The 27,638-nt window shown below is 39.9% G+C and overlaps 3 protein-coding genes and 1 pseudogene across 5 annotated transcripts in view; 2 read left to right on the plus strand and 2 right to left on the minus strand.

The window, feature by feature from the left end:
- The first annotated feature begins 143 nt into the window (after positions 1-143).
- LOC120556285 lies at positions 144-2,749 on the plus strand (annotated as a pseudogene).
- rec114 (REC114 meiotic recombination protein) overlaps positions 2,098-27,638 on the minus strand; it is a 56,646-nt gene continuing 31,105 nt past the window's right edge. The window contains exon 7 of the mRNA XM_039795773.1: positions 2,098-2,177. The gene's annotated coding sequence lies outside the window, so the exon portion shown is untranslated. The remainder of the gene's footprint in view (positions 2,178-27,638) is intronic.
- On the minus strand, positions 2,387-7,064 carry LOC120556290 (calcium homeostasis modulator protein 6). Its single transcript, XM_039795774.1, has 2 exons — positions 6,516-7,064; positions 2,387-6,291 (listed from the first exon to the last, which is right to left on the minus strand). The coding sequence occupies exons 1-2, from the start codon at positions 6,978-6,980 to the stop codon at positions 6,139-6,141; spliced, it is 618 nt and encodes a 205-aa protein (XP_039651708.1). The 5' UTR covers positions 6,981-7,064; the 3' UTR covers positions 2,387-6,138.
- nptnb (neuroplastin b) overlaps positions 8,371-27,638 on the plus strand; it is a 39,728-nt gene continuing 20,460 nt past the window's right edge. The window contains exons 1-2 of one of the 3 annotated variants that reach the window (XM_039795771.1): positions 8,371-8,904; positions 27,023-27,370. In XM_039795771.1, coding sequence (XP_039651705.1) covers positions 8,829-8,904; positions 27,023-27,370 — 424 coding nt within the window. In that variant the 5' untranslated portion in view covers positions 8,371-8,828. The remainder of the gene's footprint in view (positions 8,905-27,022; positions 27,371-27,638) is intronic. The other 2 variants (XM_039795770.1, XM_039795772.1) reach the window with 2 other exon arrangements.

Consider the following 27,638-nt stretch of genomic DNA (forward strand, 5'->3'; position numbering starts at 1 on the left):
TTATTAGTGGGGTAATGTTAAGAGACACTTCGGATCCATTAGCCTCTGCGCTAAGCTATTCAGCTGATAACGCTACGCTACGCTAACGCTCACAATGTTCGACCCAGGTGAAAAAAGCTTCTGGGGGGGTGTTTGGCTCGAGATCATGGTGCAAAGGACCCTAGGGTGAAATTACTCCGAACCATCACTTCAATTGCAGTACCAAAGTCCTACTCGGGTTGGAACCTGGAAGGAATAGAACGTATTCTGCTCTCTGGCAAAGGAGAATATTGAAAAACATACATTGGATGCCAAAAAGGTAACACCAGCACTTGCTTAATCTTTTGCCATTATAAGTGACTGATAGCTATCTATTTGAACTACTGTTTTTCAAAAGAACATTTTTAATGGACATTCAATATAATTTCAGTTCAGTTTTCTGTGATGAAACTAACTGCAGCAGGCTACACATACTACTGCAAAAAAGTTTTAATGCAAAACATGTGGACAATTATAAACTTTTTAAAGATAGAGGGTAAATAGCAGGATTAAAAAATATCATTCTGTATATTTAAGTAAATGCAGTGTCTTGATTAAAAAAAAACATTTTAAAATGATGCATTTGCTAAGATACAATATGCTTTCTTCCCAACTTTAGAATAAAAATGCGTCTGGATTACTCTTTACTTGCTCTGTCCAACTGTGATTTCTGGAGGGAAAGTTCTTGTTTATCCTGTGGACGGGAGCCACTGGGTGAACATGAAAGTAATTATTGAGGAACTACATTCAAGGGGCCACCAGGTTTCTGTTGTGCGATCATCAGGCAGCTGGTACATCAAGGAGACCTCCCCATTCTATTCTTCAATTACACTCAATATAGATTCTGAATTTGATGAAGACTTTATAACTACGTTTGTGGCCCAGCTGCTGGAAATCCCGAGGGAAGGGAAGTCTGCCTGGACACGTTTTAAACTGGAAATGGAACAAGTGCAAAAGGCCTCTGAGATGCATGAGAAAACAAACAAAATGCTTGAGCTGCTTTTTGAAAGCAAAGATCTGATACGGTCGCTGCAGGATGCCAAATATGACCTCGTCCTTACAGACCCTGTTATACCAGGGGGTGTTATACTTGCTCACTACCTCAGGTTGCCTCTTGTTTTCAACGTCAGATGGACTAGTCAAGGTGAAGGCCATTTCTCAATTGCACCTTCACCTCTTTCTTAAGTTCCAATGACAGGGGCCGAACTTTCAGATAAAATGAGCTTTCTTGAGAGGCTTCTTAACGTAATCATTTTTTGGCTTCACAGAATATCAAATAACGCAGTATATTGTACCACATAATGTTGGCTTAATTGATAAATATTTAGGTCCAGACGCAGACTATATATCCCTGTTTCAAGCAGCAGACCTTTGGCTCATGAGAGTGGACTTTGTGTTTGAGTTTCCTCGTCCTACGAAATATTATCTATATGGGAGGGTTCCAGTGTAAACCAGCAAAACCTCTTCCTGAACACCTGGAGGAGTTTGTGCAGAGTTCAGGAGAGCATGGCGTCATCATCATGTCTCTGGGGACTTTGATTGGAGAGCTTCCCCATGACCTAGCTGATTTGATCGCTGCAGCTTTTGCTAAATTACCCCAGAAAGTCATCTGGAGATATAAAGGTGACAGACCAGCCACTCTGGGCCACAACACTATGCTAGTCGACTGGATGCCACAGAATGACCTTTTAGGACATTCCAAGATAAAACTATTCGTGGCTCATGGAGGGACAAATGGCGTTCAAGAGGCAATCTATCACGGAGTTCCTATTGTAGGACTTCCATTGATTTTTGATCAGCGTGATAATATATTTAGAATTGAAGTTAGAGGAGCAGGGAAGCTAATTGATATTTTTAGTATGAATGAAGACATCTTCTTTCAGGGTATTCAGGAAGTCCTGAATGAGCCCTCCTACAGGATGAACATGCAGAGACTCTCCAGGCTGCACAGAGATCAGCCAATGAAGCCGCTGGAGAACGCCATCTTCTGGATAGAGTTTGTCATGAGACACAAAGGTGCAGCTCACCTGAGAACAGAGTCCTACAAAATGCCCTGGTATTCCTACCACTCTGTAGATGTGATGCTCTTCTTAGTTGGAGTTGTGCTGATAATTCTGGGCACCTTTGCTGCCTTAATACGGTGTTTCTGCTCCATGTGTCTGAGAAAAAAAAGTAAATGTGATTTAAAAAAATCAAAGTAGCAATCACAATGAAATCTAAACCACAAATATGCTTTAAATGTGTAAAACACGACAACGTTGGCTCAGCTATTTGTACTAGCTATTTAATGGGGATAACAGAAAATCATTTCCATTGAGTTTCGAAACCTTTGTCTGAGTATAGTAAAAAAGACAACAAACCTAAATCATTCGGTGCTTTATAATTCTTTATTTCATCAATACGGAAGAACACATGTTTAAGGCTGATTATATTTAGTTTTCACCATATTCTTACAGTATTGTTATTTCACCAACCCCATACTCTGGATAAACAAACATGTCATACCTTTATGCAATTTGTCTATGCAGGTTGGCAAATACATTATTTTGAAACATCTAGTCAGGGTTTCACATCAACCAATCAATACTCTTTGAATATGTGGCCCTAGATATCTGCAAACTTAGATCAGAGTACACATGGAAACAACGTTAACCTTTAGGAGAAAGGGTTACCAAAATGTACAGTAACATTGCTGTATTCGAGGGAAGAAAATAAAAGCATTTATAAATTATACTGTTCATGAGTTGGTCTTTAATTAGCCCACAGTGGAAATAACCTTTGCATGCATTTGCTTTTATCTCTTAGCTTCACTGATTTTCAAGACTTTTCAAATTCACTCTTACACTGTAGGACAATATATTTTACATTTTTAAACTACTACATACTTTCCTGTGTTGCACAGTATTGGTGATACATGTTCTTACAGCTTCCAAGCAAAGTGTAGGCTTGTATAGATTTAAACAGATTCAATTTCACACTTGAAGATTAAAGTGAGACACCAGAGCTATACTAGGCCCTTATATGCATCAATCCTTTCTTTGTATAAGCCTCAATGTGTTTTTACAGTAGGATCTTTACAATCTCGGTTTTTCATACAATGCATGCAATTACATTAATTCCAGTGTTGACGAGAAGCCTCTCTCATTTTAGTTTGATCACCTGGCTTAGAGATTTCATTTTAGAAATCACTATGCTTAGATAATACACACCAACAATTCTTAGAATGACTTTTTCAACATGGATGTAACATTTTAAAAATAAAGACATCAAGTGATTTTGAATGCTATTAACTAATACAGTATTTCTGGTTTCTTCTAGCAATGTTCTGGAGTGGCATGCACACCACATGAACAATTTTACTTTTGATATTTCTCAGGCCTGTTTGACTGTCTTTATGCCTTTATGTGAACATAAACTTCAACTTCATTAATAGTGTGAAAGACAGTAAGCATTATGATTTGTACTTAACGTGTGAGAAAATGCAGCCCTCTTTGCCTTTACGTAACTAAGGAACACCTGGCTCAGGTTTGCTTTTAAGAATGCTCTTAATTGAATTAAAAGCTGAAGGTGAGTTCTTTGCCAAACAACAGTTGCATGTTATTTGTGATGAATACTTTGGACCTGAAGGCTCGTACGTAATATAGGATCTATGGCTTTGGAAAGTTGCTGTTGTGCTTAAGTCTCCCTCTCCCATTGCCCCTGTAGCTGTCCCTTAATTATTGAATGTGGATATGTCTCTGGTGACTTTTGTAGGTGAAATTCATGGTACAAAAAAATTGAGCTACTTGCAGCATTTGCCAAATTACCTCTGGGAGTCATAAGAGTGATAGGCCGGATAATCTGAGCAAGAACAATTTACCGTCAAGGTCATCCAAACAGTTCATTGCTCATGAAAGAAAGAAAAGTAATTCAAGACTCCACTGAGTCCCAGTTTTGGTCATTAATATGATGCCCTGCTGTGTCTACAAGTTAGGGGAGTAGAGTGGATAAAGACAACAACTTCCTCAGGGCCAAACAGGAAGTCCTGAATAAGCCCTCCCACATGATAAACATGAAGGGTCTGCCCTGATTTCCACACTTAATGGGCTTAACTGGCACTTAGGCAATGTTGTAAATAACTACAATACAAGTCAGAGCTACACTACTGCTGTATGTGTTGGTTTTGGCAGACCTGTACAGAATATCCAGGCTGCAGAGATCAGCCAATACAGCCTCAAAACCACAGTCCCTGAAGTTCTGAATAAAGAGTGTCCTAAGACACAAAAGTGTTGTTCACCTGAGAATCTACAGACAGTCTTTGCATTCACCTGTAAGATATGCTATTTGTAGCATGTGTTACACTGATTATTCAGCTGTTCTTTTTTTTGCAAAGGGCCCCTGTTTCAGCTGTGTTAAGGTATTGGATGTCTGGCATTTAATATAAGCCCAAAGTTGAAAGGATATTCCAAATGTTACCATGTGTTGCTTTGAATGACAAAACCACAGTATTTGTAATTCAAATGATCATGTTCTGTCCCACAGTGTATTGGTATTTGTAAAATTCACTTGCTATAGAGATGTTACAGTAAAACCTACCACACTTTAAGACAAACTCAAATTCCCAAGACTGCAGGTTTGTGGAAACTATCTGCTAACTAAATGCTATTATGACATGACTGTACAAAATCCCTGAGGGTTTTTCTTAAATAAATAAATTCTTTTATTACAAAATAATAATAAAAAACTTACTGCAGATTCTGTTACAGAATTTGTTTCTACATGCTGCTATTGGCTGGTTGCAGCCATGATACAAATCAAAATGTACATGATTTTACATCTCTAGCTGTCAAACAGGTAAATCATTAGGAATATCAATTCAGTCTGAATCGTCACTGTTAGGTAGGATTAGAAATGACGGGGGTCCGACCCTCCATAACTCTGGAGACTCCTTGACACAACCCAGGAGGGAAAACAAAATTATTTTAAGTGAAATTTCACCTTGATGGAACATTTTCATTTTTGGCACACACATCTCAAACAATAGTACAAGTCAACTAATATTAGTCAGATCAATATTAGCTGCCTGGTGGATTCCACTTGTGTGAATAAAACTAATACAAAAGGCACGAAAAAACTTTCAGATTAAAAAAACTGAAATGCTATTTTCAAGGAATAAAAAGTTGAAAGGGAGAGAGCAGTACTAACTGAGTTTCTCAGAGCTGCTGGCTCACAATTCATGTCGAATAAACACATAAAATGTGCCAAAGTGAAATATCACTTTAAATGAATAGTTTGACATTTTGGGAAATATGCTTATTTGCTTTCTTACTGAGACTTAGATGGGAAGATCAATACCACTCCTATGTCTGTCCGGTAAATATGAAACTGGAGTCAGCAGCCGGTCAGATGGCATAATGCATGCAAATAGGGGGAACAATATAATTCCCTGTTTTATAGAGGGTTATATGCCGGACTATTTCTTGCAGTAATTTCCTAGAGTCTCCACTGGTTGCCTGGCAACTGCTCTCATGCAAGAAATAGTCCAGCACATAACCCCTTGTCAAAAAGCAAATGATTGTTTTTACACTTGTACGGCTCAAACTTACGAGATATAACGGATGAATTAGTGACCTTTAGAGGTGCTAGCAAGCATTGTGTTACCTTTGGACTGAGCCAGGCTGGCTGTTTCCCCCTATTTCCAGTCCTTCCATGCTAAACTAAGCTAACCGGCTGCTGTCTGTAGCTTCATATTTACTGAAGAGTGGTATCGATCTTCTCCTCTAACCCAAAAAGCAAACAAGCATATTTCCCCAAAACATCAAACTATTCCTTAGAAGACAGGTAAAAAGGAATAAGTCGCTGCACAAGTATGAGTTGAACACAGACACAAGACTGGTTACATTTTCAATGGTAATACAGAAAAAAAATAGAAAGACTGTTCTCAATAATACTCATATTTACGGAAACTTCATAGGGCAGCATCACTGCCCATTCACAGACCTATGTCCAATTAGTTTAGGGAAATACTTTGAAACAACACTTATTGACAATAGTTATATAAAAGTCATAGTAAAGTCTGTTCAGGGTATTTACAAAGTGTCCATGCCAGCAGGGCAGGTGTGGTGGGCGGTGTAAGTCCTCTCACGATGTCCTGGTCCGCAGAGAACTCATCCTGAGCACAGTGAGCTCGGCTACATCTGCATCCTCCATCTCCACCTCTTGTTCGCAGCTTTCTCTGATTACATACACTACGAGACCCACACAGATGAAAATGAGCAGGATTATGCCTATAACCTGGGGTACAAAAGAGTAAAGCAACACTTTGTTTAGTAAACATCCACAGGAAATTTGTATTTTTGGTTAACAAAGTGTATAGTTTCCAAAGGCTAATGGCATGCATTCAAGGATACATTCTCTACAGTGCATACTCTGAGGGGGAGGTGTTTTTTTTTGTTTTTTTTTTAACTTTTACACTCATCCTACATAATCTTCTGTAATCTAGAAAATGTTCAACTTACCTGAGAAAAAACAAACAGCTGCTGTGAGCGGAGCATTAGCTCTTGTGGGGTGACATCTCCCTCACTAATTGGCTCACACCACTTCTGCGGAGCTGCCTTGTCAACTAGTACAAATCTACCCTCCCAGTCTGTCATAGCACAAGCAAAGTATTGGCCATCGAGGAACAACAAAATCAGCCACACGATAGCAGGAACGAAACTGGAGAGGGTAACAGGTTTCCGGCACCACATATCACATCTGCATCCTTGAATGATCAGCATCAAGGTGAAGGCCATGACGGCAGGAATTATGAAGAATGCTGATGAAAATACTCCGTTCCATGTAGGGTTGCAAGGACACTCAAACTCCAGCTCCACCAGCTTCTCTAGTCCCATGAGGATAAAGCCAAAAGCCACATTTGATACCAGAGGACTGTTGCTAAGTTCATTTTTCAGCCTGGTAAGCCATTGTTGTCTACTTTCCATACTAGATTGAGCGAAAAATGAAGACAATCGCTGTAAAAAGCCCAAAAGAGGGTCCACCGTTGTGAACACATTGGCAACAGCTAAGTGATGCGTAATTAACTCATCCAGGGGTAAGTTTTCCCCTCGGGCAAAATGCCACACTTCCACTCTGATTGGTTTTGAACAAAGGAGGGTGTGCCGAGTGCTCTGACATTTCTCTAGCCGATTGGTCTGTGCAAGTTTTCAGGTGGGGTTACATTTTAAATGTGGTCTCCCATGGACAAACTGGAGGGAGGGCTGTAAAGTGGAGGGAAGTTTGTTCTGCAGTTGAGAACAAGACTGGCCCTTTGCAATAGTCCAGCAAAAAAAAGATGCATGGAGGTGTTGGCATTTAACAAGAGGCAAGCCTTTACATTGAATAATCAAGTAACAGACCAACATGCTCATTAAAACTAAACAAAAGGACATCTAACACTTAAAAATATATTTCACTAAAGAGAGGTTACTGAATTAATCAAATCAAACCACGAGCCTTTTTATAAATGTATCAAGCGCTCAGGTGTTTTTGGTTCATGTGTTGCAATTGTCTGCAATTAAAAACAATGGAATGTATGCTGACTCTTTTCAGTTTACCTCAACTGGCCACATGAGGTCGCCCATGTAGCAGCACAGACTAAGGATAGAGGGGATTACAGGAGGCCATGTTGAACTTTCAAGGGGATGTGGTACATACAGCTTGAGAACACCCAGGCCACTGATGTGATGACATAATTTATAAACGACCTCAGTGAGCTCAAGAGCATCACCATAATCTCCTCACATTAAAACCTGACAAGACAAAGTATTTAGGCAGTGTGAAACAGGCTTGGAAAGATGTGACTGGTAAAAAAAAAAAAAATTATGTTTGGGTTGCTTTCAGTTCGTCTGCATAGGCTAACCATTGCAATTGTTTTAAATCTAACTACTCAAATCTTGCCTGTAGAAATATCTGCCATTTGTTCTGCATATAGTTTGTGACAACTCTGACTTGACTACTGGTGATAAACGGGCTGACAATGAATAGTTACATTAATATTGCAGTATGTTGAAAAGAGTAAGGGAATCATATAGGGCAGGCTGGTTATTACTGTAGTCGCCGACAGTTTAGTAACTGTATTAGCAGGAACAACATCCTCTGAATGGCAGCTGATGGAAATGGGCACTCGTTAAAAAGATACAAATTGAAGCTTATAAGCGGACATGGAAATGAAGACTGAGGAGGCACATAATAACGGCCTGAGTCCACAAAAACATCAATTACATGCGTTTTATGTGTCAGTGTGTATGCCTGTGTGTATTTATCCTCGGTCATGAGCGCATAGGGCACGCGCAGCTTTTCGTTGCTGCCGTTGGTGTCCTACCAGCATCTGTTCTTCTTTTTTTTTTTGGAACAGACTTATGTTTCTGCTACGTCGGGAATAATTTCTGCGCTATACTTTCATTTTAAATCACCGAACCGTGACCGCGAGAGCGCAAATGCGCATCGGTCTGCGCATCTTTGAATCTTTAGAACTACACTGTGGACAATCTCCCTGACATCCAAAGACCTCTCCTCCGCAATCCGACGAGGCTTCTTCATCGCCTATGGCTGCACATCGGCATCCCTGAGCCGCTGGCCTCGTCCCGGACCTTTCACCCATCGCTGTCCTCAAAAGGTCTTTGCATCAGGAACACATTGCAACAAACATTTCATTTTTTTTTTTTTTTTTTTAAATCATCCTCGACCTGGTGCTATGCTGGGCCCATCTCTCTAGATCTTGTGATTAATACACCATCTCTCCTCCCACATTCGTCCGACCGAGACGCTGGTACTCTCATCGAGCCCCGGCAATGCATCCTAACGCAGTGATGCTGGCGGTGGTCCTTTTGGGGAACTTGATGCTGCCTTTCATCTCGGCTCAAAACGGTAAGAAAGCAGATATGACCATGGCATAATTGTAAACATTGCGTTTAGGGAAAGTGACTTGACTTTTGTGAGGACGCCCGAGCGAAATTCTGAAGAGGATTTTGACTTGAGTGTGACTGCGTTAAAGCTACTACTACAGTTCCACGCATCTCGACAATAAGGCCAGAGTTAGACGCCGACACATGAGCTTCAATAACTGACCACAAAACGGAACTCTTAACTAATTAACTATACAGAAAACTGACGTTGTTGTGACGTTTTTGCAAGGTTATTTACTGTCAACTGAGTATAGAGTACTGTATACTGTACTGTATGTCTGTAAGGGGATTTAACTGCCACTTTCGGGCAAGTCGAATATGTTTTCAAATGTGTTTTAAAATATACAATGAGTAGTGTTGCTGGGGTTATGCCTTTAATGGAATAAGTTGTAAATATTAACAGATAGTAGTAGCCTAGCCTTAGGCTGCCAGTTTGCCGTTAGTCAAAGGGGGTTGGGTAGCAGAGTGTGTCAAGCAAGACTAACCTGCTATCGAGTAACATATTATCAACACCCAACACAGACTAAAGACTCGCCCTGTGTGTAAATAGGCCTGCTGTAAGTACCAGGCCCTTCTGGATCAATGCTATTGGGTCCATGTATCTATTTGATTGGCAAAACCTCTCCCTATACTGTACCATATTTCCTGTCATGCCAGCTTAAGTGGATCTTTCTCTCCTGCCCAACTGGTTCAGTCAGTGCTAATTGCAAAACTAAATGCACACAAACAATTTTTCTCTTCATTCATGTTTGAGTACCAGATGTTTATCCTTTTCAAATTTTCAGACAGGGAATAAGAGGTTGATTTATAGAGGATGTTCATTTGTGACTTTAATTTCAAAAGTTCACCATGCATTAATCATAATAAAACTAAGGATGATTTGGTTTGAGTAAATGTCAGTAACATGCTGTTGGGTGTTCCAGGCTGTCCTCCTCTGACACAGCATGCCCTGACTTCAAATTCTGTTGAATCACATCACCCAGAGGGGCACGCAAATCAGCAGCCATTTATGAGATGAAAGTGGAATCTTTTCAATCTTTATTATTTTTTTCAATTTTTAAAATAACCACAATGGGTCCCTTGACCAAGCCTGACATGAATGTGAAGATGTTTACGCTTTAATATACAAGTAGAATAAGCACTGCCTGTATTCACATCGTTTAAGAAGCTTCTATACCCACAGGTCAAGACACCTGTGTTGACAAGTCAATATCACGGACATGATCTAATCCACTTTTGGAGAAAAACAAGGCAGGGAGTTACCCCGCATACTTCAAATTGTAATGCTTAATGTCCACCTCGTCTTTCTGTGGTATAATCGGATACCCACTATGCAAGACTTATTAATTAGACATGCATTCTGATGAGTAGGTTGTGTAAAACCTCACTCTAGCGCTGACCTACCTTTACCTTTTTATTATACTTGCAATGGACAATGTCCAGATTATTTAAATCTAAAGAACTAAACTAAATGTTAAACATTGGACCAGTTTGTACAATTTTCCTGTAATACTAGTAAAACTCAATATGCAGAAATGAAAGAAGCATGAATTAAGTAAAACTTAGGACTGGGCAATAGGGGGAAAATCAGATATTAGATTAGATTAGATTAGATAATACTTTATTCAGCCCACAATAGGGAAATTCACTTATTACAGCAGCAGTTTTTCCACAATAAAAACAAACCAACAAACAACCAAACTAACAACAGGCAAACAACAGACAATGTGCAAAAAACACTGTATTATATAAAAAGTATTTAAGTAAAGTAAAGTGAGGTGGCCATAGTGCAAAAAATACTGTAATGTAAGTAAGTAATTGACGTGAAATTAGATTGAAAAATATGTAATTACATAACAGCAAAAGTAATTAACCATAATATAAATGATATTTATGTGTGACCATAATATAAATAATATTGAAAAAGTAAGTACTTGGAATGGAAAAAATATAAATACAGATGGAAACATATAAATACAGATAATAACTAATATATACATAGAGCCATGCTGAGTGGTGGGTGATTGAGACAGGACCTGGAAAAAACTACAACATTATGGGGTGGTGCAGGTGTTGTAGAGTCTGACAGCGGCCGGGATGAAGGACCTGCGGTACCTCTCCTTCTTACACCGTGGGTGTATCAGTCTGCTGCTGAAGGAGCTGCTCAGGGACCCCACAGTGTCGTGTAGGGGGTGAGAGGTGTTGTCCATGATGGATGTCAGCTTGGCTAACATCCTTCTCTCCCCCACCACCTCTATGGAGTCCAGAGGACAGTCCAGGACAGAGCTCGCTCTCCTGATCAGTCTATTCAGTCTGCTCCTGTCTCTGTCCGAGCTGCCTCCTTTCCAGCAGACCACAGCATAAAGGATGGCAGAGGCCACCACAGAGTCATAAAAAGTCCTGAGGAGAGTCCTGCACACTCCAAAGGATCTGAGTCTCCTCAGGAGATGGAGGCGGAGCAGACGATATTCTTGACAAAATACCTCAATATCGATATTGCGGCAATATTCTAGGGTTGACAATTGGTGCTCTAACAAAATATCTTCACACTTAGATTTGAGATAAATAATCATCAGTAGTGTGGACATAATGTCTAAGTGGGGAAAAAGCAAATAATAGAACAACTAGAACAGTCTGTAATGCATAATAATAATCACTTTACTGTAATGCAGCCTTTAAAACCAGTAAAAGACAACACCTATGTCATATCACGATATTACGATATCCAAAATCTAAGACAATATCTAGTCTCATATCACGATATCAATATAATATTGATATATTGCCCAGCCCAAGTAAAACCTAGATCATTTTACAAGAAAAGCACCGAAGCAAACCTACGTCTTCAAATTGTGAGGAGACAAAAAAAACTAAAGTACCACAGCGGTTATATAACAGAATATTATCCCCTGAATTCCTTTCTTTCTTCTTTGTTAATTTCTCTGAGGTGCTTGAAGTGTGTGGATGCACAGTGAGGTGTTCTCTGATCTTGCTATCTGGAAAATCAAATACCTAATAAGCCCTGCATTGTTTGATAAAGCTCAAGCAAAGGCATTCCAAACCCTTCCTGTGGTCTTTGCCCAGTGTTAGTGCCCAATCACTGAGGCCCAGTTCACACCACATAAACTAGCACACACATACAACTAGGGGTCAGTGGGAGACAGACTGGTGCCACCCAGTCACTAAATGTGTGGGTGTTTTATCTGTTTTATGTAGAATCCTAAAGTTATAGCTAATCGACAGACCCATTTCTATTTCAGTAAACAGACCCTACATTCATCACAGGTTTGATCACAGTTGTAATAACTACAGTTATTATTATTTTGATATTTGCTCACATCACATTCATCCAAAGTTTGAATTTAGGGTAATAGATAGGTGCATGGCTTCTTATGCAATCCTAGATTTTCCTGTTATATTACAGAATTCAGACAGTGGCATGGGGGAGAATAATAATTATAAGTGCATGAGATGTAATCACTGTATCTGGGAAGCAGAGGGAATTCATGTCAGTATTTGCTCATGTTCAGGGAAAAGTAGGCCTACTATAGGTGGCCAGTTTCTGCGACAGATATTTGGAGGACTGTAAATAGCATCCGTCCATTCTGCCTCGTTTCTATTTTTACCACCGAGACACAGCACTGAGAACTGTGGCTTTAAGGTCCTTTTGTGAAAGGGAATTCATTAACTCTTAATGGACGGCCTCCTTGTGCACAGCTGCACAGCCTTCTAAAGACTCACTAGGTGGCTGTGAACGATTTAAGCTGAGAGATGATGTGATCTTTATGCAAAGAAAATAAAGACTGTTGAGAAAGGTGGCTGACATGGAGAAGTGCTTTTGTGTCTTATATAAGTTCCTCTTCACGAAGCATGTAGCCCGCTCCTGCTGCCAACTTTGTTGTTGTATTATCACGGCCTGTGTGAACCAAAACATGCAGATCATGTCAATACAACCTTTAGAATAACAAGCTGATATTATTACTTCCATGTTAAAAAATTAACTATTTATATTGGGTTTCTCTCATTTAACGGTTTAGTTAGCAGTTGCTTAAGATTGAGCGCACACAACAGCAAATATTCGTTATTGTTGAGGTTACACAAAGTATAAAGACATGATGTAGAGAATGCTATGCCCACGTGGATTTCAATATGTACTGCAATTACAATATGCAAGTTTATTTTGTCAAAACGTGGTCCTCTAATTCTTTACTATGTCACATTATAGAAGAATATTATCTACAGAGGCCAACATTTCATTTTAAGATAAGCATTCTACAGCTATATACCATTCAATCAATAGACCAACGGTATATGATGCAGCAGCTTGTCCATTATCATGTCTCTGTTCAAGCTCTGGACAAGGGCACATTTGCAAGTCTGGAAAATATGCTGTAGGACTCAAGCCAGCTCTTTACACTGAGTCACGCTTGCCCACTGTGAAATCTGATATGGACTGCACTGATTAGGAGCAGCATCACACAGTATAAAACACAGTGCAGGTATATACTGATGCAACTGTAAGGTGAGCAATGCCTTTTTTTTTATATATACTGATTTGTCTTTCAGCACCACCCTGCTTCACATTCATACAGTTACACACATTCACAGCTGGAAGTTCCCCAATTTAGCCACAGCCCTGTACTACTGGCTGTTCTGCTGGAACTGCTCAGGTTAAGTGTGCTGCACAAGGGCAGCTCAGAGAGAGAATATTCAAAGATGTTACTTTCTTTTATACCTGGCCCTATTTTTTTCCCATGGCCCTGAGTATTTTAACTAGTGACCTAGCAGACACAATAGTTTTTTTACCAAGAGGCTCATGCCAGCTGATATTCAGCATACCATGGTCATTTAGGTTGACAAATAATAATACTTGGAAGTATGTAGGAGGTTGAGGAATAACATTCGTCACCCCTGTAGTAGTCTATATCCACGTCGTTCCACTTCCGGGATTGCTCCGTTGCCGTCGAAAATTCCGCCGGATTTCACTCTTTTCAGCCGGATGTCCGCTCCTTCTGTTTTCTTTGTGTTGGAATTCTAAACTCCGGTTGATTTATGAGGACTATGATTAACTGCTCCTCAGATCTCTGCAGGGTAAATCCAGACAGCTAGCTAGACTATCTGTCCAATCTGAGTTTTCTGTTGCATGACTAAAACAACTTTTTAACGTACACATGTTCCACCAAAACAAGTTCCTTCCCGAGGCTATTTTGCAGCAGCACCGCAGCTTTTCCCGTTGCTTAGCGCCGCCCATGACGATTGTGATTGGTTTAAAGAAATGGCAGTAAACCAGAGCACATTTTTCTCCCATCTCGGAATGCTGTGTGGACTAGCCAGACCCTCCTGCGCAGCGCTGTGGAGGAAGGTCTGGCAAAGCGAGACTACCCCTATAGAGAACAATTAGTAGGATCTTCTAATTTTAGAAGTTATTTTGATGATGAGAATCAGTGTCCCATGATGCATCTGTCTTTGTGCGTCTTAGGTTTTACATCAAATCATTTGAATTCTCTTGTTTTGACCTCGGAAAGAGAAATAGGTGTTGGTTGTGATTAGGGGATGGGATTAGAGCATTTCTACCTAGCACAGGGGTTATTGGGATTTAAATCTCATTAAACTGTTGCCTCTCTTCTGTAATCTGAATGACAGATTTAAGTATTACCAGCAAAATGGAAATGGTCGGCCCAACGCTTCCTTTTTCTGGAAATTCAGCTTTGCAAATAATGGCAGTATTCTGTCATGTTCATCACAGTGACATCAAATAAGGTATATCAATAATGTGATAAAGTCAGCGAGGAAAACTATAACCACTCTGTCATCAGTGTGTTCAGGGCTATACATTGTCACAGCCTCTCTGATACAAATTTAGTTGTACACTACATATCACACCTACAAAGTGTATTCCAAGTGTATTGTAAGTTCTTATATAAATACTTGGTGAATTGTTAATTTATTTTAGCAAAAAAGCAGTTTTTTAAAACTATTATTATAAGACCAGATCAATATTAAATCTAAATTGAGTTTTCAACATTATATTACATTACTTACATTTTTACTGTATAATATGCCAATATTAATATCGCTACATTTGCTTGTAGGGATAGAAAATTGCCTTCTAGAACTTCCACTCTGTGTTTTGCATGACATACCTTTTTAAACAAAAACTGATGGCCTGAACATTACTCCTAATGTTATGACCATTTTGCAATTACCTACTGTCCATTGCATACATTGTATTACATTAATTTTAGTGTATATGAATGTTGATGCATGTAATTCATCATATTAAACATGAGAACAATTTAATTATTTATCAATTTCTTGACAAAGTGGTTTTGTTAATTCACTTGCGAGCAGTGTATGTTTTAGCTGCCAAAACAGCAACCATTTTATTATAAGTATGTACCAGATAGCAGTATCATTTGGCTTCTGGATTTCATCAACAAAGCTTGTGAATGACAGCCATAAATATAGACAGCCAAAACTGTAAAAAAAAGACTCCATCAATGTGTAACATCACCTTATATAATTTATGTATATCAATAAAAAATGTATCACAAAAAAAAAGTAGTAGTTAGTTTCGGAAGAATAGAAATTAATAAGTAAGTAGGGAATTCCTCTAAAAACTCAAACTGTAAAAAGGATGGAATTTAATTAAAAGGTTGGCAGGAATGTGAAATACTTGTGACTCATACTTGAGGGGATATAAGATGGCCCTTTCAACATTAACAATGTCAAGGTGCACAAGGGTGTTCACCCTCTGGTAGACAAAAAAGTAGAGAAAAGGTTAAAGAAAAAGAAAACAAACATAAACATATCTATGAGGCTGGCTCCATATATACGTATATATTATTAAAATACTGTGGCTAATCTAAACTCACACAGGTGTTCTCACTTATGCCTAATTTGGCTTTTTTCTCACACCTGTGTGGGCGTGTGCAGACTGTCCGTGACACTGGCGACTCCCTGTCTCATCTTTTTTGTTTTGTGAGCAGGAAAAGTTACACCCTTTCTGATTCTTTTAGGTATTTGGAGACTAGTGACAGGTACATGGGCATCAGTTTGGTTTGAAATGTGCTGGGGACAGAGACGCATTATGAAGTACATTTCCAGAAGTGCTGGGTACAATGACGCATTCATTTTTTTTTCTCTTTCGCGCAGGTCATGTTTTGAAAGACGCTGTTCTGTAGCTTACTAATGAATAAAAACGTGGTTTAATGTACGTAAACAGTGATCAATTATTACCAATTATTTCTCTCTAATATTGCTCCTCATAACCACTGAAAACAAAAAATCAATCCCAAAGTCCAATTATTTTGGACGTTATCTGACATTAAGCGTTCCTGCTTCACATTTTCAGCAGATCAATCATCACCACATTTCTGGTTAGATTAGATCTGGCGAGGAAAAAGCTTGTACCTAAACAATGATCAATGATTACCAAATTTCTCTCTCATATTGCTCCTCATAACCACTGAAAACTGTAAAAAAATCTAACCAGAAATGTGGTGATGATTGATCGTTGTTTAGGTACATTAAACCACATTTAGCTTTTTCACGTTAGGACTTATAAAGCCCATGAGAACTGTGGGGAGTCAACCCACAGCCGCTCCGCTGCCCTGCTGAAAATGTGAAGCAGAAACGCTTAATGTCAGATAACGTCCATAATAATTTTTTGACAGTTTTCAGTGGTTATGAGGAGCAATATGAGAGAGAAATTTGGTAATCATTGATCATTGTTTAGGTACAAGCTTTTTCCTCGCCATAGGCGAAGAAAACGCTAATGTGAGATAACTTATATAATCGCTGGATTTCGGTTTAGTTCTTTTCACAGGCTTAAGTGTTCATTACAAGATATGGCCATGAGAAATTTGGTGATCATTGATCGTTGTTAAGGTACATTAAACCACGTTAAGCTTTTTCACGTTAAGCAGTGTTGAACAGAGAAGCGTGCAGCCTGCGCAGCAGCAGAGCGGCTGTGTCTGTGCCTGCGGGGATAGAAATTGTTGTGGATTTTTTGGCATCTGTCGCTCAAGAATTATATGTGTTATGGACTTTTTTTTTTTTAACTAAATTGAGTTCGAGGTTTTCAAAAAAAGTGGTGGGTACAAAATGACTCATGACGAAATCTGGTAGGTACGCGTACCCACCGTCCCCACCGAAATTGACGCCTATGACAGGTGACCGTGACACATTCCCAGGATAGCTGTGCCATCTATTGTGTTATACAAATGACCCGTAAAGGCACACATATCTGTCTGTCACAGTACGATGCAGGTACAACAAAAATGCGCCCACACCCGCAAACTTAAACACACACATACACACTGCCTAGCTGATAACTAGTTCAGTGGCCCTGGGGGGTTTCCTACTCGCTGCTTTCTCTGGTTGTAGGAAGGCAGCTGACTCACTCTCAGGCTGCATGGTGCATGTGGCTTGCTATCAGTCCTCAGGGGAGTTTTCTTCTCTACCTACATCAGTAGAGTATGTAGGCTGTAATGACTGTGACTTCCACACAGCCTTAGACAGAGCTTGTCACAGAAAATAACAGGTAATTTTGTGATAGTATTGTGAACATGTCATAAGGGAGTTAAGTGAGCTAAAGCGTGCAACTCAAGACATGGCACTGTGAAGGACTTAATTATTTCTTGTGCTGGATAATTTCTGTTTAACCAGGGACGGACTGGGGTTAAAAAACAGCCCTGGACTTTCTCCTAAATAGGCCCATCCGGCCATTCGCCCCTAGCCTTGCAAGACAGACACTAGCCAGGAAGTCCTAAAACTATGCCACAATACTGTAGTCTATCAGACAAGGTATTCCCAGCAAGTAACATCTCAAAACCAATGATGATAATTGGGGTTGTGTTTATTAGCCATTTGCGGTTAGTACCTAGCCTCGTGAGACCGTCCTGATCTCGCGAGCTCCAGTTTTCCACTCACAGATCAGTCTGTCATCTTGAGATAGAGAAAATTTGGAGCCGTTAGCCAAACGACCGGGCCAATCAGCGTTGGTTTTAGACAGATGGTTTATCCAATCAGCTAACCAGTATTTTCAGACAGCGGTAGCCCCAATTCTGTTAGCCACTCGCTAATGCTTTTTTTCTCTTGGATCCTTCTTTTGGAATATGGTCCAGGAACCTGAAATGGTGTCTTTTATTCCTAAATTCTCGTTACACAAACAGCAAATCTCCTTTACCGACATGTTGCTTGCTTGCAGGAGCTAACGAGCTATGCTTTGCCTGCAGCAGCAGGGGCGGGCTTGTGGTTGTATTTTCATACGCTTCGTGGATCTGATTGGTTGATTTGGCCTGTCTATCACCAACATAGGTGATAGACAGATGGTTCATCCAATCAGCTAACCAGTATTTTCAGACAGCGGTAGCCCCAATTCTGTTAGCCACTCGCTAATGCTTTTTTTCTCTTGGATCCTTCTTTTGGAATATGGTCCAGGAACCTGAAATGGTGTCTTTTATTCCTAAATTCTTGTTACACAAACGGCAAATCTCCTTTACCGACATGTTGCTTCCTTGCAGGAGCTAACGAGCTATGCTTTGCCTGCAGCAGCGGGGGGCGGGCTTGTGGTTGTATTTTCATACGCTTCGTGGATCTGATTGGTTGATTTGGCCCGTCTATCACCAACATAGGTGATAGACAGATGGTTCATCCAATCAGCTAACCAGTATTTTCGCCCCTTCCCAAAAGTTCTCCAACGGAAAGTTCCCAGATGGATATGCCGAGCAAATGCGAAGCAATCCATCTGGCGGAGTCAGGTTAGTTGGTACCATCTTTACAACTAAACACTCTCTGTAGAGACAGGTGTTTAGGCTTTTGCTGAGGGTGGTAAATAAAAAAAAAATGTCCAGGCTGTGACTATCTGACTTGGGCCATTTGAAATATTGTGATGTAGAGCATCCTGGGACATCCTGGCACTTTCCTGCACTCTCCCTGTCATCTTTTGTGCTGCAATTACCTTCAACCTGAATAAACAAATGATTTTAAAGATAGGTTAATAGTTATTATTGATATAATATGTGTTGCTTTGTGTTAAAGAATTAGCAATGAATAACCTATTTAATATTTTGTCAATGTCATACACTTTTGATTCATATTAAGGCTGTGAAATTATGAAAATGACTAGGCCCTATCAATGTTGTCTGTGAAGCTTTCACCAGGTCTTTGCCAGTTCCACAATAGTAAACACAAATGTGAAAGACAAGAAAAAACTGCACTCTGATGGAAGACGGACAGAAAATGAAAGCTAGGATTTTTTGGTTAAACATTTGGTTACATTTGGTGAATTATTTAAACCCCTTCCCTGTTTGTTAGCACATTAAGAGTGGTACCAATGCATGCCTGATGTTTTCCCGTTTAATTCAATACCATAGTCTTCATCCTAATAGCAAAAGTGAGCTCACTACAACCTCTCATATACAACAAAGTGAAATCGCGGTCAACCCGCGATTAAATTCTAACGCGTTTAATGTTTCAAATTAACCTAACACTTTAAGTTTGACGGCACTAAATGGCACGATAACTTTCATAATCATGATACACACCCATAGCTCTTGATAGCTGACTATGCAATTCGTTAAGATAGGGATAAAGGCAGCCTATTATAAAGTGCCCTGCTCCTGGCACTTACCAGTACCTCTTGCTGATGTGAAATTAACTCTGCTGTCTGTCCCTCATCATGACCAGGCTGTGGATTGGTGATAGCCAGACTAATAGGCCTACTCTTCTTCCTCAGTTTTTTTTACACGTAGCATATACAGCAAGTGATCGTATTAGCGCCCCCTGCTGTTGGCTGTTAATATCGCTTTATTAGACTTTTCTTGTGCTGACGGCCGTCGGTTGGACGGCTGTTCTGGACTTTTCCCGAACGCACAGATTGTCAGGCCGTCCCTGTGTTTAACCATCTACTCAAGTGAATGTTTGATCTCCTTGGTTCGATTGCACACAAGCCACCGTGGCAACAACACCTCTGCACGCATTAACATTTTAATATTAGCCTTATTGTGAATTCAAATGCTTGCAGTTAAGCTCTCATTTGTTTCAACTAACCAATAGGCCCCATAATGTTCTTTTGAGAATGCTGCATTTAGTAATGCAACACCCCCCAATTTACTGACACTGACCAGCAAGAAACCCCCACCACAGCTAGGTCTGCTTTGCTAATATGTTGGTACAAGCATTATGTTGGTCCTGCAAATGTGCAAAGACAATATATCATGAAAATACACAACATCTAGAACAGCCACTGGGAAGGATTAGTTGAAACAAAACATCCCCATGTTAGCTCAGCAAGCACTAGCAATTAGCCACCTTTAGCAACTAAGCAAATGTCAATACAGTACAGGGCAAGCCATGTAATAAGTAATAACCGTGAAGGACCAAGCAACTCAGTTTTCAGAGCTACATTTAAAGCCGATAGACAGCAAGTATTTGGTACTCAAAAGATAGATTTAACGTAGAATAATTAATGGACGGGTCTACATGTCTTTAGTAGTTCATGAGTACTGTCAGAACCAGCATTCCCCCTACAGCTACATTAAACCCAGTGCAATATTTATTGCAGGGATATACATCTCCAAGACTCCGTGTCCGTGTGTATGTTTATGTCATGTACTGTTGTTACATATGTTTTCTTTGTTTCCTTTTTGGAGTTTGTCATTTGTGGTAATGTCTCATGTATGTTTGTTGGTGGTATTAATCTTATGTATGTTTGGATGTTTTTGAACGAGCTACCCAGGGATGTACAAAGAATTTCAGCCTTTGGCTGACAATAAAGTTGTATCGTATCGTATCGTATACTATACATACAAACAGACAAGTCTATTCTTGTTAGACTTTGTTTTATGTTCTATTATTTCCTAGGTCAGTCTATGCGAGAGAGCTCTACTGTTTGCACATTTTAATACAATAACTGTGCAGTGGCTTTATCATGTTCACCAGGTCTCTTGCAGCCAGCCATGCTGCTGTTGCCTTTAGGCACTGCTGTCACAAACCACATACATAGTACTGTTAAATTGTCGTAAAATGCATGGAAACATTAAATTGTTTCCATGCTGTTTTAACTGTTCATTTTCTACAGAAGACTTTACCATGCAATTAGTCACTTCATTCATTAGTTCATAAAACTGATCAACTGTTTTGATTAGAGATTAAGAAGTTGCAAATAAGTCATTTAAAGGAACACGCGACTTATTTGGGAATTTAGCTTATTCACCGTAACCCCCAGAGTAAGACAAGTCGATACATACCCTTCTCATCTCCGTGCGTGCTGTAAAGCTGTCTGACGGCTCCAGCGGCATCAGCCCACAACAGAACAGGCAGGTGACTGGTTCCAGTAATCCTACTGCTCCGAATAAGTGACAAAATAACGCCAACATGTTCCTATTTACATGTTGTGATTTGTAGAGTCACAGCGTGTACAAAAAACAACGTAACATGAGACACAGCCATCTTCTAACCGTAAACAAACCGGGAACAATATTCTCAGGCGGAAGAATATAGTACTTGGGCGGAGTGATATGCTCGCAGCAAGCCTCCATCCATCCATCTTCATCCGCTTATCTGGTGACGGGTCGCGGGGGGAGCAGCTCCAGCAGGGGACCCCAAACTTCCCTTTCCCGAGCCACATTAGCAGCAAGCCTGTCTGAGAATATAGTTCCCGGTTTGTTTACGGATAGAAGATGGCTGTGTATCATGTTACGTTGTTTTTTGTACACGCTGTGACTCTACAAATCACAACATGCAACAGGAACATCTTGGCGTTATTTTGTCACTTTTGTCACAATTCGGAGCAGTAGGCTAGTTGGAACCAGTTACCTGCAGGATCTTATGGGCTAAGCTAATGCTGGAGCCGTCAGACCGAGATGAGAAGGGATCGAATTGTCTAATCTAAGGGAATTAAGGTGAATAAGCTAAATTCCCAATAAGTCGGCGTGTTCCTTTAACAAGCAAAACGTTGCGAAATTGCTGCATTTCTCAGTTTTCTATTGTTTTAAGTTGAATATCTTTGAGTTTCGAAAGAAATATCAATTCTATGACATCATCTTAGGCGCTTTGAAATACTGAAGGGCAATTTTGCATTAAACAATATATTTATTAAATGTCAAAAATATATCAATGGATGGATTAATAATTTAGACATACTGTTCGTTGCAACCCTAAACTGCTATCATCATAACATAAGATGATACCAGGCATAAAGATGAACTCCGCTCATCTTTCTTCCATCACCAAGTTGCTGAGATCTGACCACCCTCCTTTGCACCTCTCTTTGTCACTTCTTGTCTCCCAGCACGCCTTTGAAATAAATGAGTACCGGCTGGCTGCTTTGTGTTTTGTTTTCACTTGCCAGTATAAGCTCCTTGTTTAAACAACACGAAAATTGGTCTGCTCACTGGCCGAGTGTTGTCTGTAGTTTGTTCTGTGGGTATTTCTCCACAGAGCCTCCCTGAGCCTGAATTTAAATGAAGTCATCTGTTCCATTTTCTGATTTAATTTGCCATCACCTTGGAGGACATGCAATTATTTTAAGCAGATACTATACTGTGATTATGAGCACTTATGCATGGCTGACAATAGTTATCTGTGCCATGTGCCGTGGTGAAGAATGCCATAGTAAATGTTCTGTCAAATTGAAATATTGCTTTAACAGTGTAGGCGGAAAGGCTTGGATTCACCCTCTGGGATTATGCGGTGAGCTTGATGGGCCCAGATGTTTCCAGAGAAAAGAAAGAAATGCTAATTACTCTGCATATCTCTAGGCATTGCACATAGAAACACAAGTTGTAAGCACCAAATATCATCAGACACATCTCCTAGCAGGAATACTCCAATTACTATAATATTTATTTGCTAAATTCTCCTCACAATTTCTCTTTCCTCTCATCTAATTAATTTCCATATGGCTGTGAGTCACAAACTGGTGTCAAGCAACAGATGCTCACTAACTAAAATTAATGTATTGTTAAGTATATGAAATATATTTTGAGTCCAGTGCACAGAGAATGACGCCGGCAACAGACTGGATGCGTCATGTGTCATTTATTAATATGTATTTATGTCAAAATGACATATAAACATCTTTTCCTATTCTATTTTGCCTGGAAACGCTTCCAACACACTTGCGTGTCGCGTGAAAAATAGGCGTCGGTTCTATTTCTAGCAGGCACGCGTTTTCGGCGCGGCTCGAGCCGCGCGTGAGACGTGCGTGTCACACAGGCTGTTTGCAAGCTCTAACCTGTAAACATGGGAGATGAAATAAAAACGGGTACGCCACGCAGCTGACACGCTCACGCAATGCATCCAGTCTGTCTAATGTACTGTGAACCTTGTGAATGGTATTTATTTTCACTTATTATACTACTTATTATTTAAATGAAATGGAACTGGCTTCATTATGGGGATGAGCTGAATGTAGTTGTTAACACTCCTTCCTTATGCTTCCACAGGCTTATCTGTTCATGCGCTTATGATACATTACTTTGAGCAGGACAGATATGTCTGGCAGGGCCTGTAAGCTGTTGTATTTAGACACAACACACAGTCTAACACTCAAGAGATCACAGGCTCTTTGTCACCATTTCCTCTAAAACAATTCAGGGCAAAGTTAAGGCAATGCTATTTTTTTCTGATTTACTTAAGCACATGTGGTTTACAGCTGACAGGCTGCAGGGGCAGCAGAGAACAGTGTCTGTGGTCCAGATGATTTGTCATTAGATGAGGTTCATTAAGGTTGGCAGTGTATTGTTGGGCTAACTGCTGATGTGAAACAGGGTTATGAATCAGGCACAGACACATCATGCTACACTCAAAGTTATGGTAATAATGCTTATGGATCCTGTTCTATTTTGAATCCCACTGCATTTCATATTTGAAATGTGTTTCCAATTCCACATGGCAGTAAGATGTTTAGAAAAAAATGGGGGTTGTTTGTGCAACTCCTTAAGATGAAATACCAGTGGCGTGATGTAATGGGGATATGATTGTATATTCAGGTTCCGCTTGTTACTTAAATGAAGTTTGCTTTAAAAGTACAAGTCACCTTTGTGTGATTCTATCCAAACTATCCTGTTCCACTGTGACCATATGTGCATTTTGTGAATGTTGAAAACATCAAAGTCCAGTTTATCCAAAATGAGAGCTGGCTGTCCTAATTTCTGGTGTTACCAGCAAAAGCTGATATGGAGATTAGATTTATACATACTACAGTTGTATTTGTGATGCTTTTTGTGAACTGCTTTTAATTGGCATTTCAGGTTCTTAAAAAAAAAAGATAAACCACTTGATTTGGCATGACAACTTGAATGCATTAATTATTGTTCAAGTAAAATATCTGCATAACACGCAGACTTTTCAAAACGAATGTGAGCATTTTCATTCAGTATGTTTTAAAAATGTTTTAACATGCACATTCATTTAACATGCTACGATATCATGTACAAGAATTGCATGGGTTTCCTTCAACAGCTCAGGTTTCCTCCCACAGTCCAATGACATGCATGTTATGTGAATCGTGACTCTAAATTGCTTGTAGGTGTGAATATGAGTGTGCATATGTTTATTCATGGGTATGTTTTAGCCCTATGACAGACTGGGTGCACCCTACCTACCCATGTGTGCTGGGATAGTCTCCAGCACCCCGTAACCCTGAACAGGACAAGTGGGTGTAGGAAATGGATTGATGGATTATAAGAAACTAGTGTAGCATATCAAAACATTTATGAAAAAATGCATACAAAATCATACAAGTGTATATACAGTATAATATTTTTCCAAATTTGGTGAAGACTGAGACACATTTGCAGGACTGGCAAAATATAATTTTGGCACCAAGGTTATTATTGTTTTGCATTTTTCATTAGTTAAGAAAATCATTTAGAAAAAGTATTGTGTAATAATAACTCAACAAAAACATCATACATTTTAGGGCGTTTTCACACATGAAAGTCCGAACCAAGGTCCGTACCAAGGTTCATGTTTTTGTTACATTGTATACATTTGATCCGGTAAGTTTTGGTTTCACACTGCAGTTTTGCAAGCGCACTACAGATCTATACGTGACAAAACTACGTCCTGCCGTCATCACATACGTGAGCTGCGTCCGAAAGTCCGAACCATCCAAAAAATGCTTTCACACTATCAACGAACCGGACCATAGTTCAGTTTGGTCCGGACCGAGACCACCTCTTTTTGTCGGACCAAAATTTGGTCTTTTGATCCGGACCGTGGTCCGGGGGAGGTTTCACACCTTTAATTTTGGTTCGGATCAAACTAAAAAGTCCGAAAGTCCGGACCAAACGAGGTATGTGTGAAAACGCCCTTAGAAATCTAATATATATATACCGCCATGATGCCAGGCGAGGGGCATGGACATGTTGTGTTCAATTTGACATGGAATGTCGGAATTTCTGGGTTCCCAGTCAGAAACTATACATCTCTACGGGAAATGTCACGTCGGAAAGATATAATGTTATTTGCTCTATGAAAGACATTGACAAAGACCAAAACTAAGGACATTTACTCGATCATTTATATTAGATCATATTTTATTTTAGTTAGTTTTGCAAACAGACATTACAGTTTTAGTTTAGTTATCATTTTTTTGTAATGCCTCGTTTTTATTTTTATTTCAGTTAAAGACCCACCTGTGCCATGTGCCGTGGTGAAGAATGCCATAGTAAATGTTCTGTCAAATTGAAATATTGCTTTAACAGTGTAGGCGGAAAGGCTTGGATTCACCCTCTGGGATTATGCGGTGAGCTTGATGGGCCCAGATGTTTCCAGAGAAAAGAAAGAAATGCTAATTACTCTGCATATCTCTAGGCATTGCACATAGAAACACAAGTTGTAAGCACCAAATATCATCAGACACATCTCCTAGCAGGAATACTCCAATTACTATAATATTTATTTGCTAAATTCTCCTCACAATTTCTCTTTCCTCTCATCTAATTAATTTCCATATGGCTGTGAGTCACAAACTGGTGTCAAGCAACAGATGCTCACTAACTAAAATTAATGTATTGTTAAGTATATGAAATATATTTTGAGTCCAGTGCACAGAGAATGAGGCCGGCGACAGACTGGATGCGTCATGTGTCATTTATTAATATGTATTTATGTCAAAATGACATATAAACATCTTTTCCTATTCTATTTTGCCTGGAAACGCTTCCAACACACTTGCGTGTCGCGTGAAAAATAGGCGTCGGTTCTATTTCTAGCAGGCACGCGTTTTCGGCGCGGCTTCCCACCTATTTTTCGTTATTTTCTTCGTTTTCGATTATAACCTTGTTTGGCACGCAAATAAAATGCTTTGTTGCTTTAGAAATGGCCACTATATGGCATTAAACCAACCAAAACTTTGACTGGGGCCAAACTTTCAAGATTTTATTGAGATGTTCTTCTAACAAACTGTCAATGGGATCAAGTACGAGGGATGCCACTGATTGTTGCCACACAGTATGCGTAGAAAAGGCTAAAGTGATTGTTCACCTACTTGACAAGGTTTTCTGGTAAACAAACCTTTAAGGAGACTGGTTAAACTCCGTGAGAATGCACAAATAGTTCTCCCCAGGTCAGGTGTGCTTTACATGCTGCATTCAATGTACAGTAACTAATGTAACTAACAGTTTGCTAAAGCATAAGCACATGAAAGGTACACTTTAAAAATCCCGTTGCACTCATCTTTATAAGGATGAATGTCAGAGAGAAAAAGACAAAGCGAAAAGGAAAAGAAATACACAAGATAGCAGCACTACTTGCTGGCCTGGACTTGGGACTGGTTGACTATTACTCTGTCTGACAGTTGTATGGCCTTAGTGGGCCACGGAACCCTGATGTTGAACGGACTGGATTTAGGCAATCATTAACCTTTTCTTTTTCCACCTATCAATGATTTGATGATTTGCTTTGTTTTCATTTGCCTTTAATCATCCACTCTTTTTTTTTTTTGTATGTTCTCCAATCCTATTTAATTTCTTTCTCCATCCCTTGGCCTTTCCACACCTTCCTACTGCTCTAACCCTGTTCTACCCTTTCCTTCCCTGCTATCCCAATACACTTTTCCTCTCCAGCTGGGTTTGTGAAGTCACCAATGTCTGAGACTAAGCTTACGGGGGACACCTTTGAGCTGTACTGCGACGTGGTTGGTAACCCCACTCCAGAGATCCAGTGGTGGTATGCTGAGATCAACCGAGCTGACTCCTTCAAACAGCTGTGGGACGGAGCCCGCAAGCGGCGGGTATCCATCAACACGGCCTACGGCGCCAATGGGGTTAGTGTGCTCGGCATCACGCGTCTCACACTGGAGGACTCTGGGACCTATGAGTGCCGGGCCAGCAACGACCCCAAGCGCAATGACCTCCGACAAAACCCTGCCATCACCTGGATCCGTGCCCAGGCCACCATTTCCGTGCTACAGAGTGAGTGGTCTATGTCCCTAGTACCTAGATGATGAACAAACTACCAATCCCCTGTCCCAACCACTCCAGCCCTTAAAAACCTCTCACGAGCCCACCCTCACCACAGCGGTCACTGGCCAGACTAAATTAAAACAAACACCAATCACGTTTTTAATAAAAAAATTTAAGTTGCTTTTTACAAGTATTAATAGAAGGAACATTAAAATTGTCTAAATCCATATGCCAGTGGTTGCCATTTGTGTTTTGTTTTCATTAATATGATTTTTTT

The sequence above is a fragment of the Perca fluviatilis genome, chromosome 3 (genome assembly GCF_010015445.1).
Source record: "Perca fluviatilis chromosome 3, GENO_Pfluv_1.0, whole genome shotgun sequence".
In the NCBI taxonomy this organism is placed as follows: domain Eukaryota; kingdom Metazoa; phylum Chordata; class Actinopteri; order Perciformes; family Percidae; genus Perca; species Perca fluviatilis.

What these genes read in the sequence shown, in the direction of transcription:
- LOC120556290 (XM_039795774.1), bottom strand. Translation starts at nt 6,980, where the DNA reads ATGGAAAGTAGACAACAATGGCTTACCAGGCTGAAAAATGAACTTAGC. An exon ending in AGCTGTTTGTTTTTTCTCAG is followed by an intron (nt 6,292 to 6,515) that starts GTAAGTTGAACA and finishes TTTGTACCCCAG; the next exon opens with GTTATAGGCATAATCCTGCT.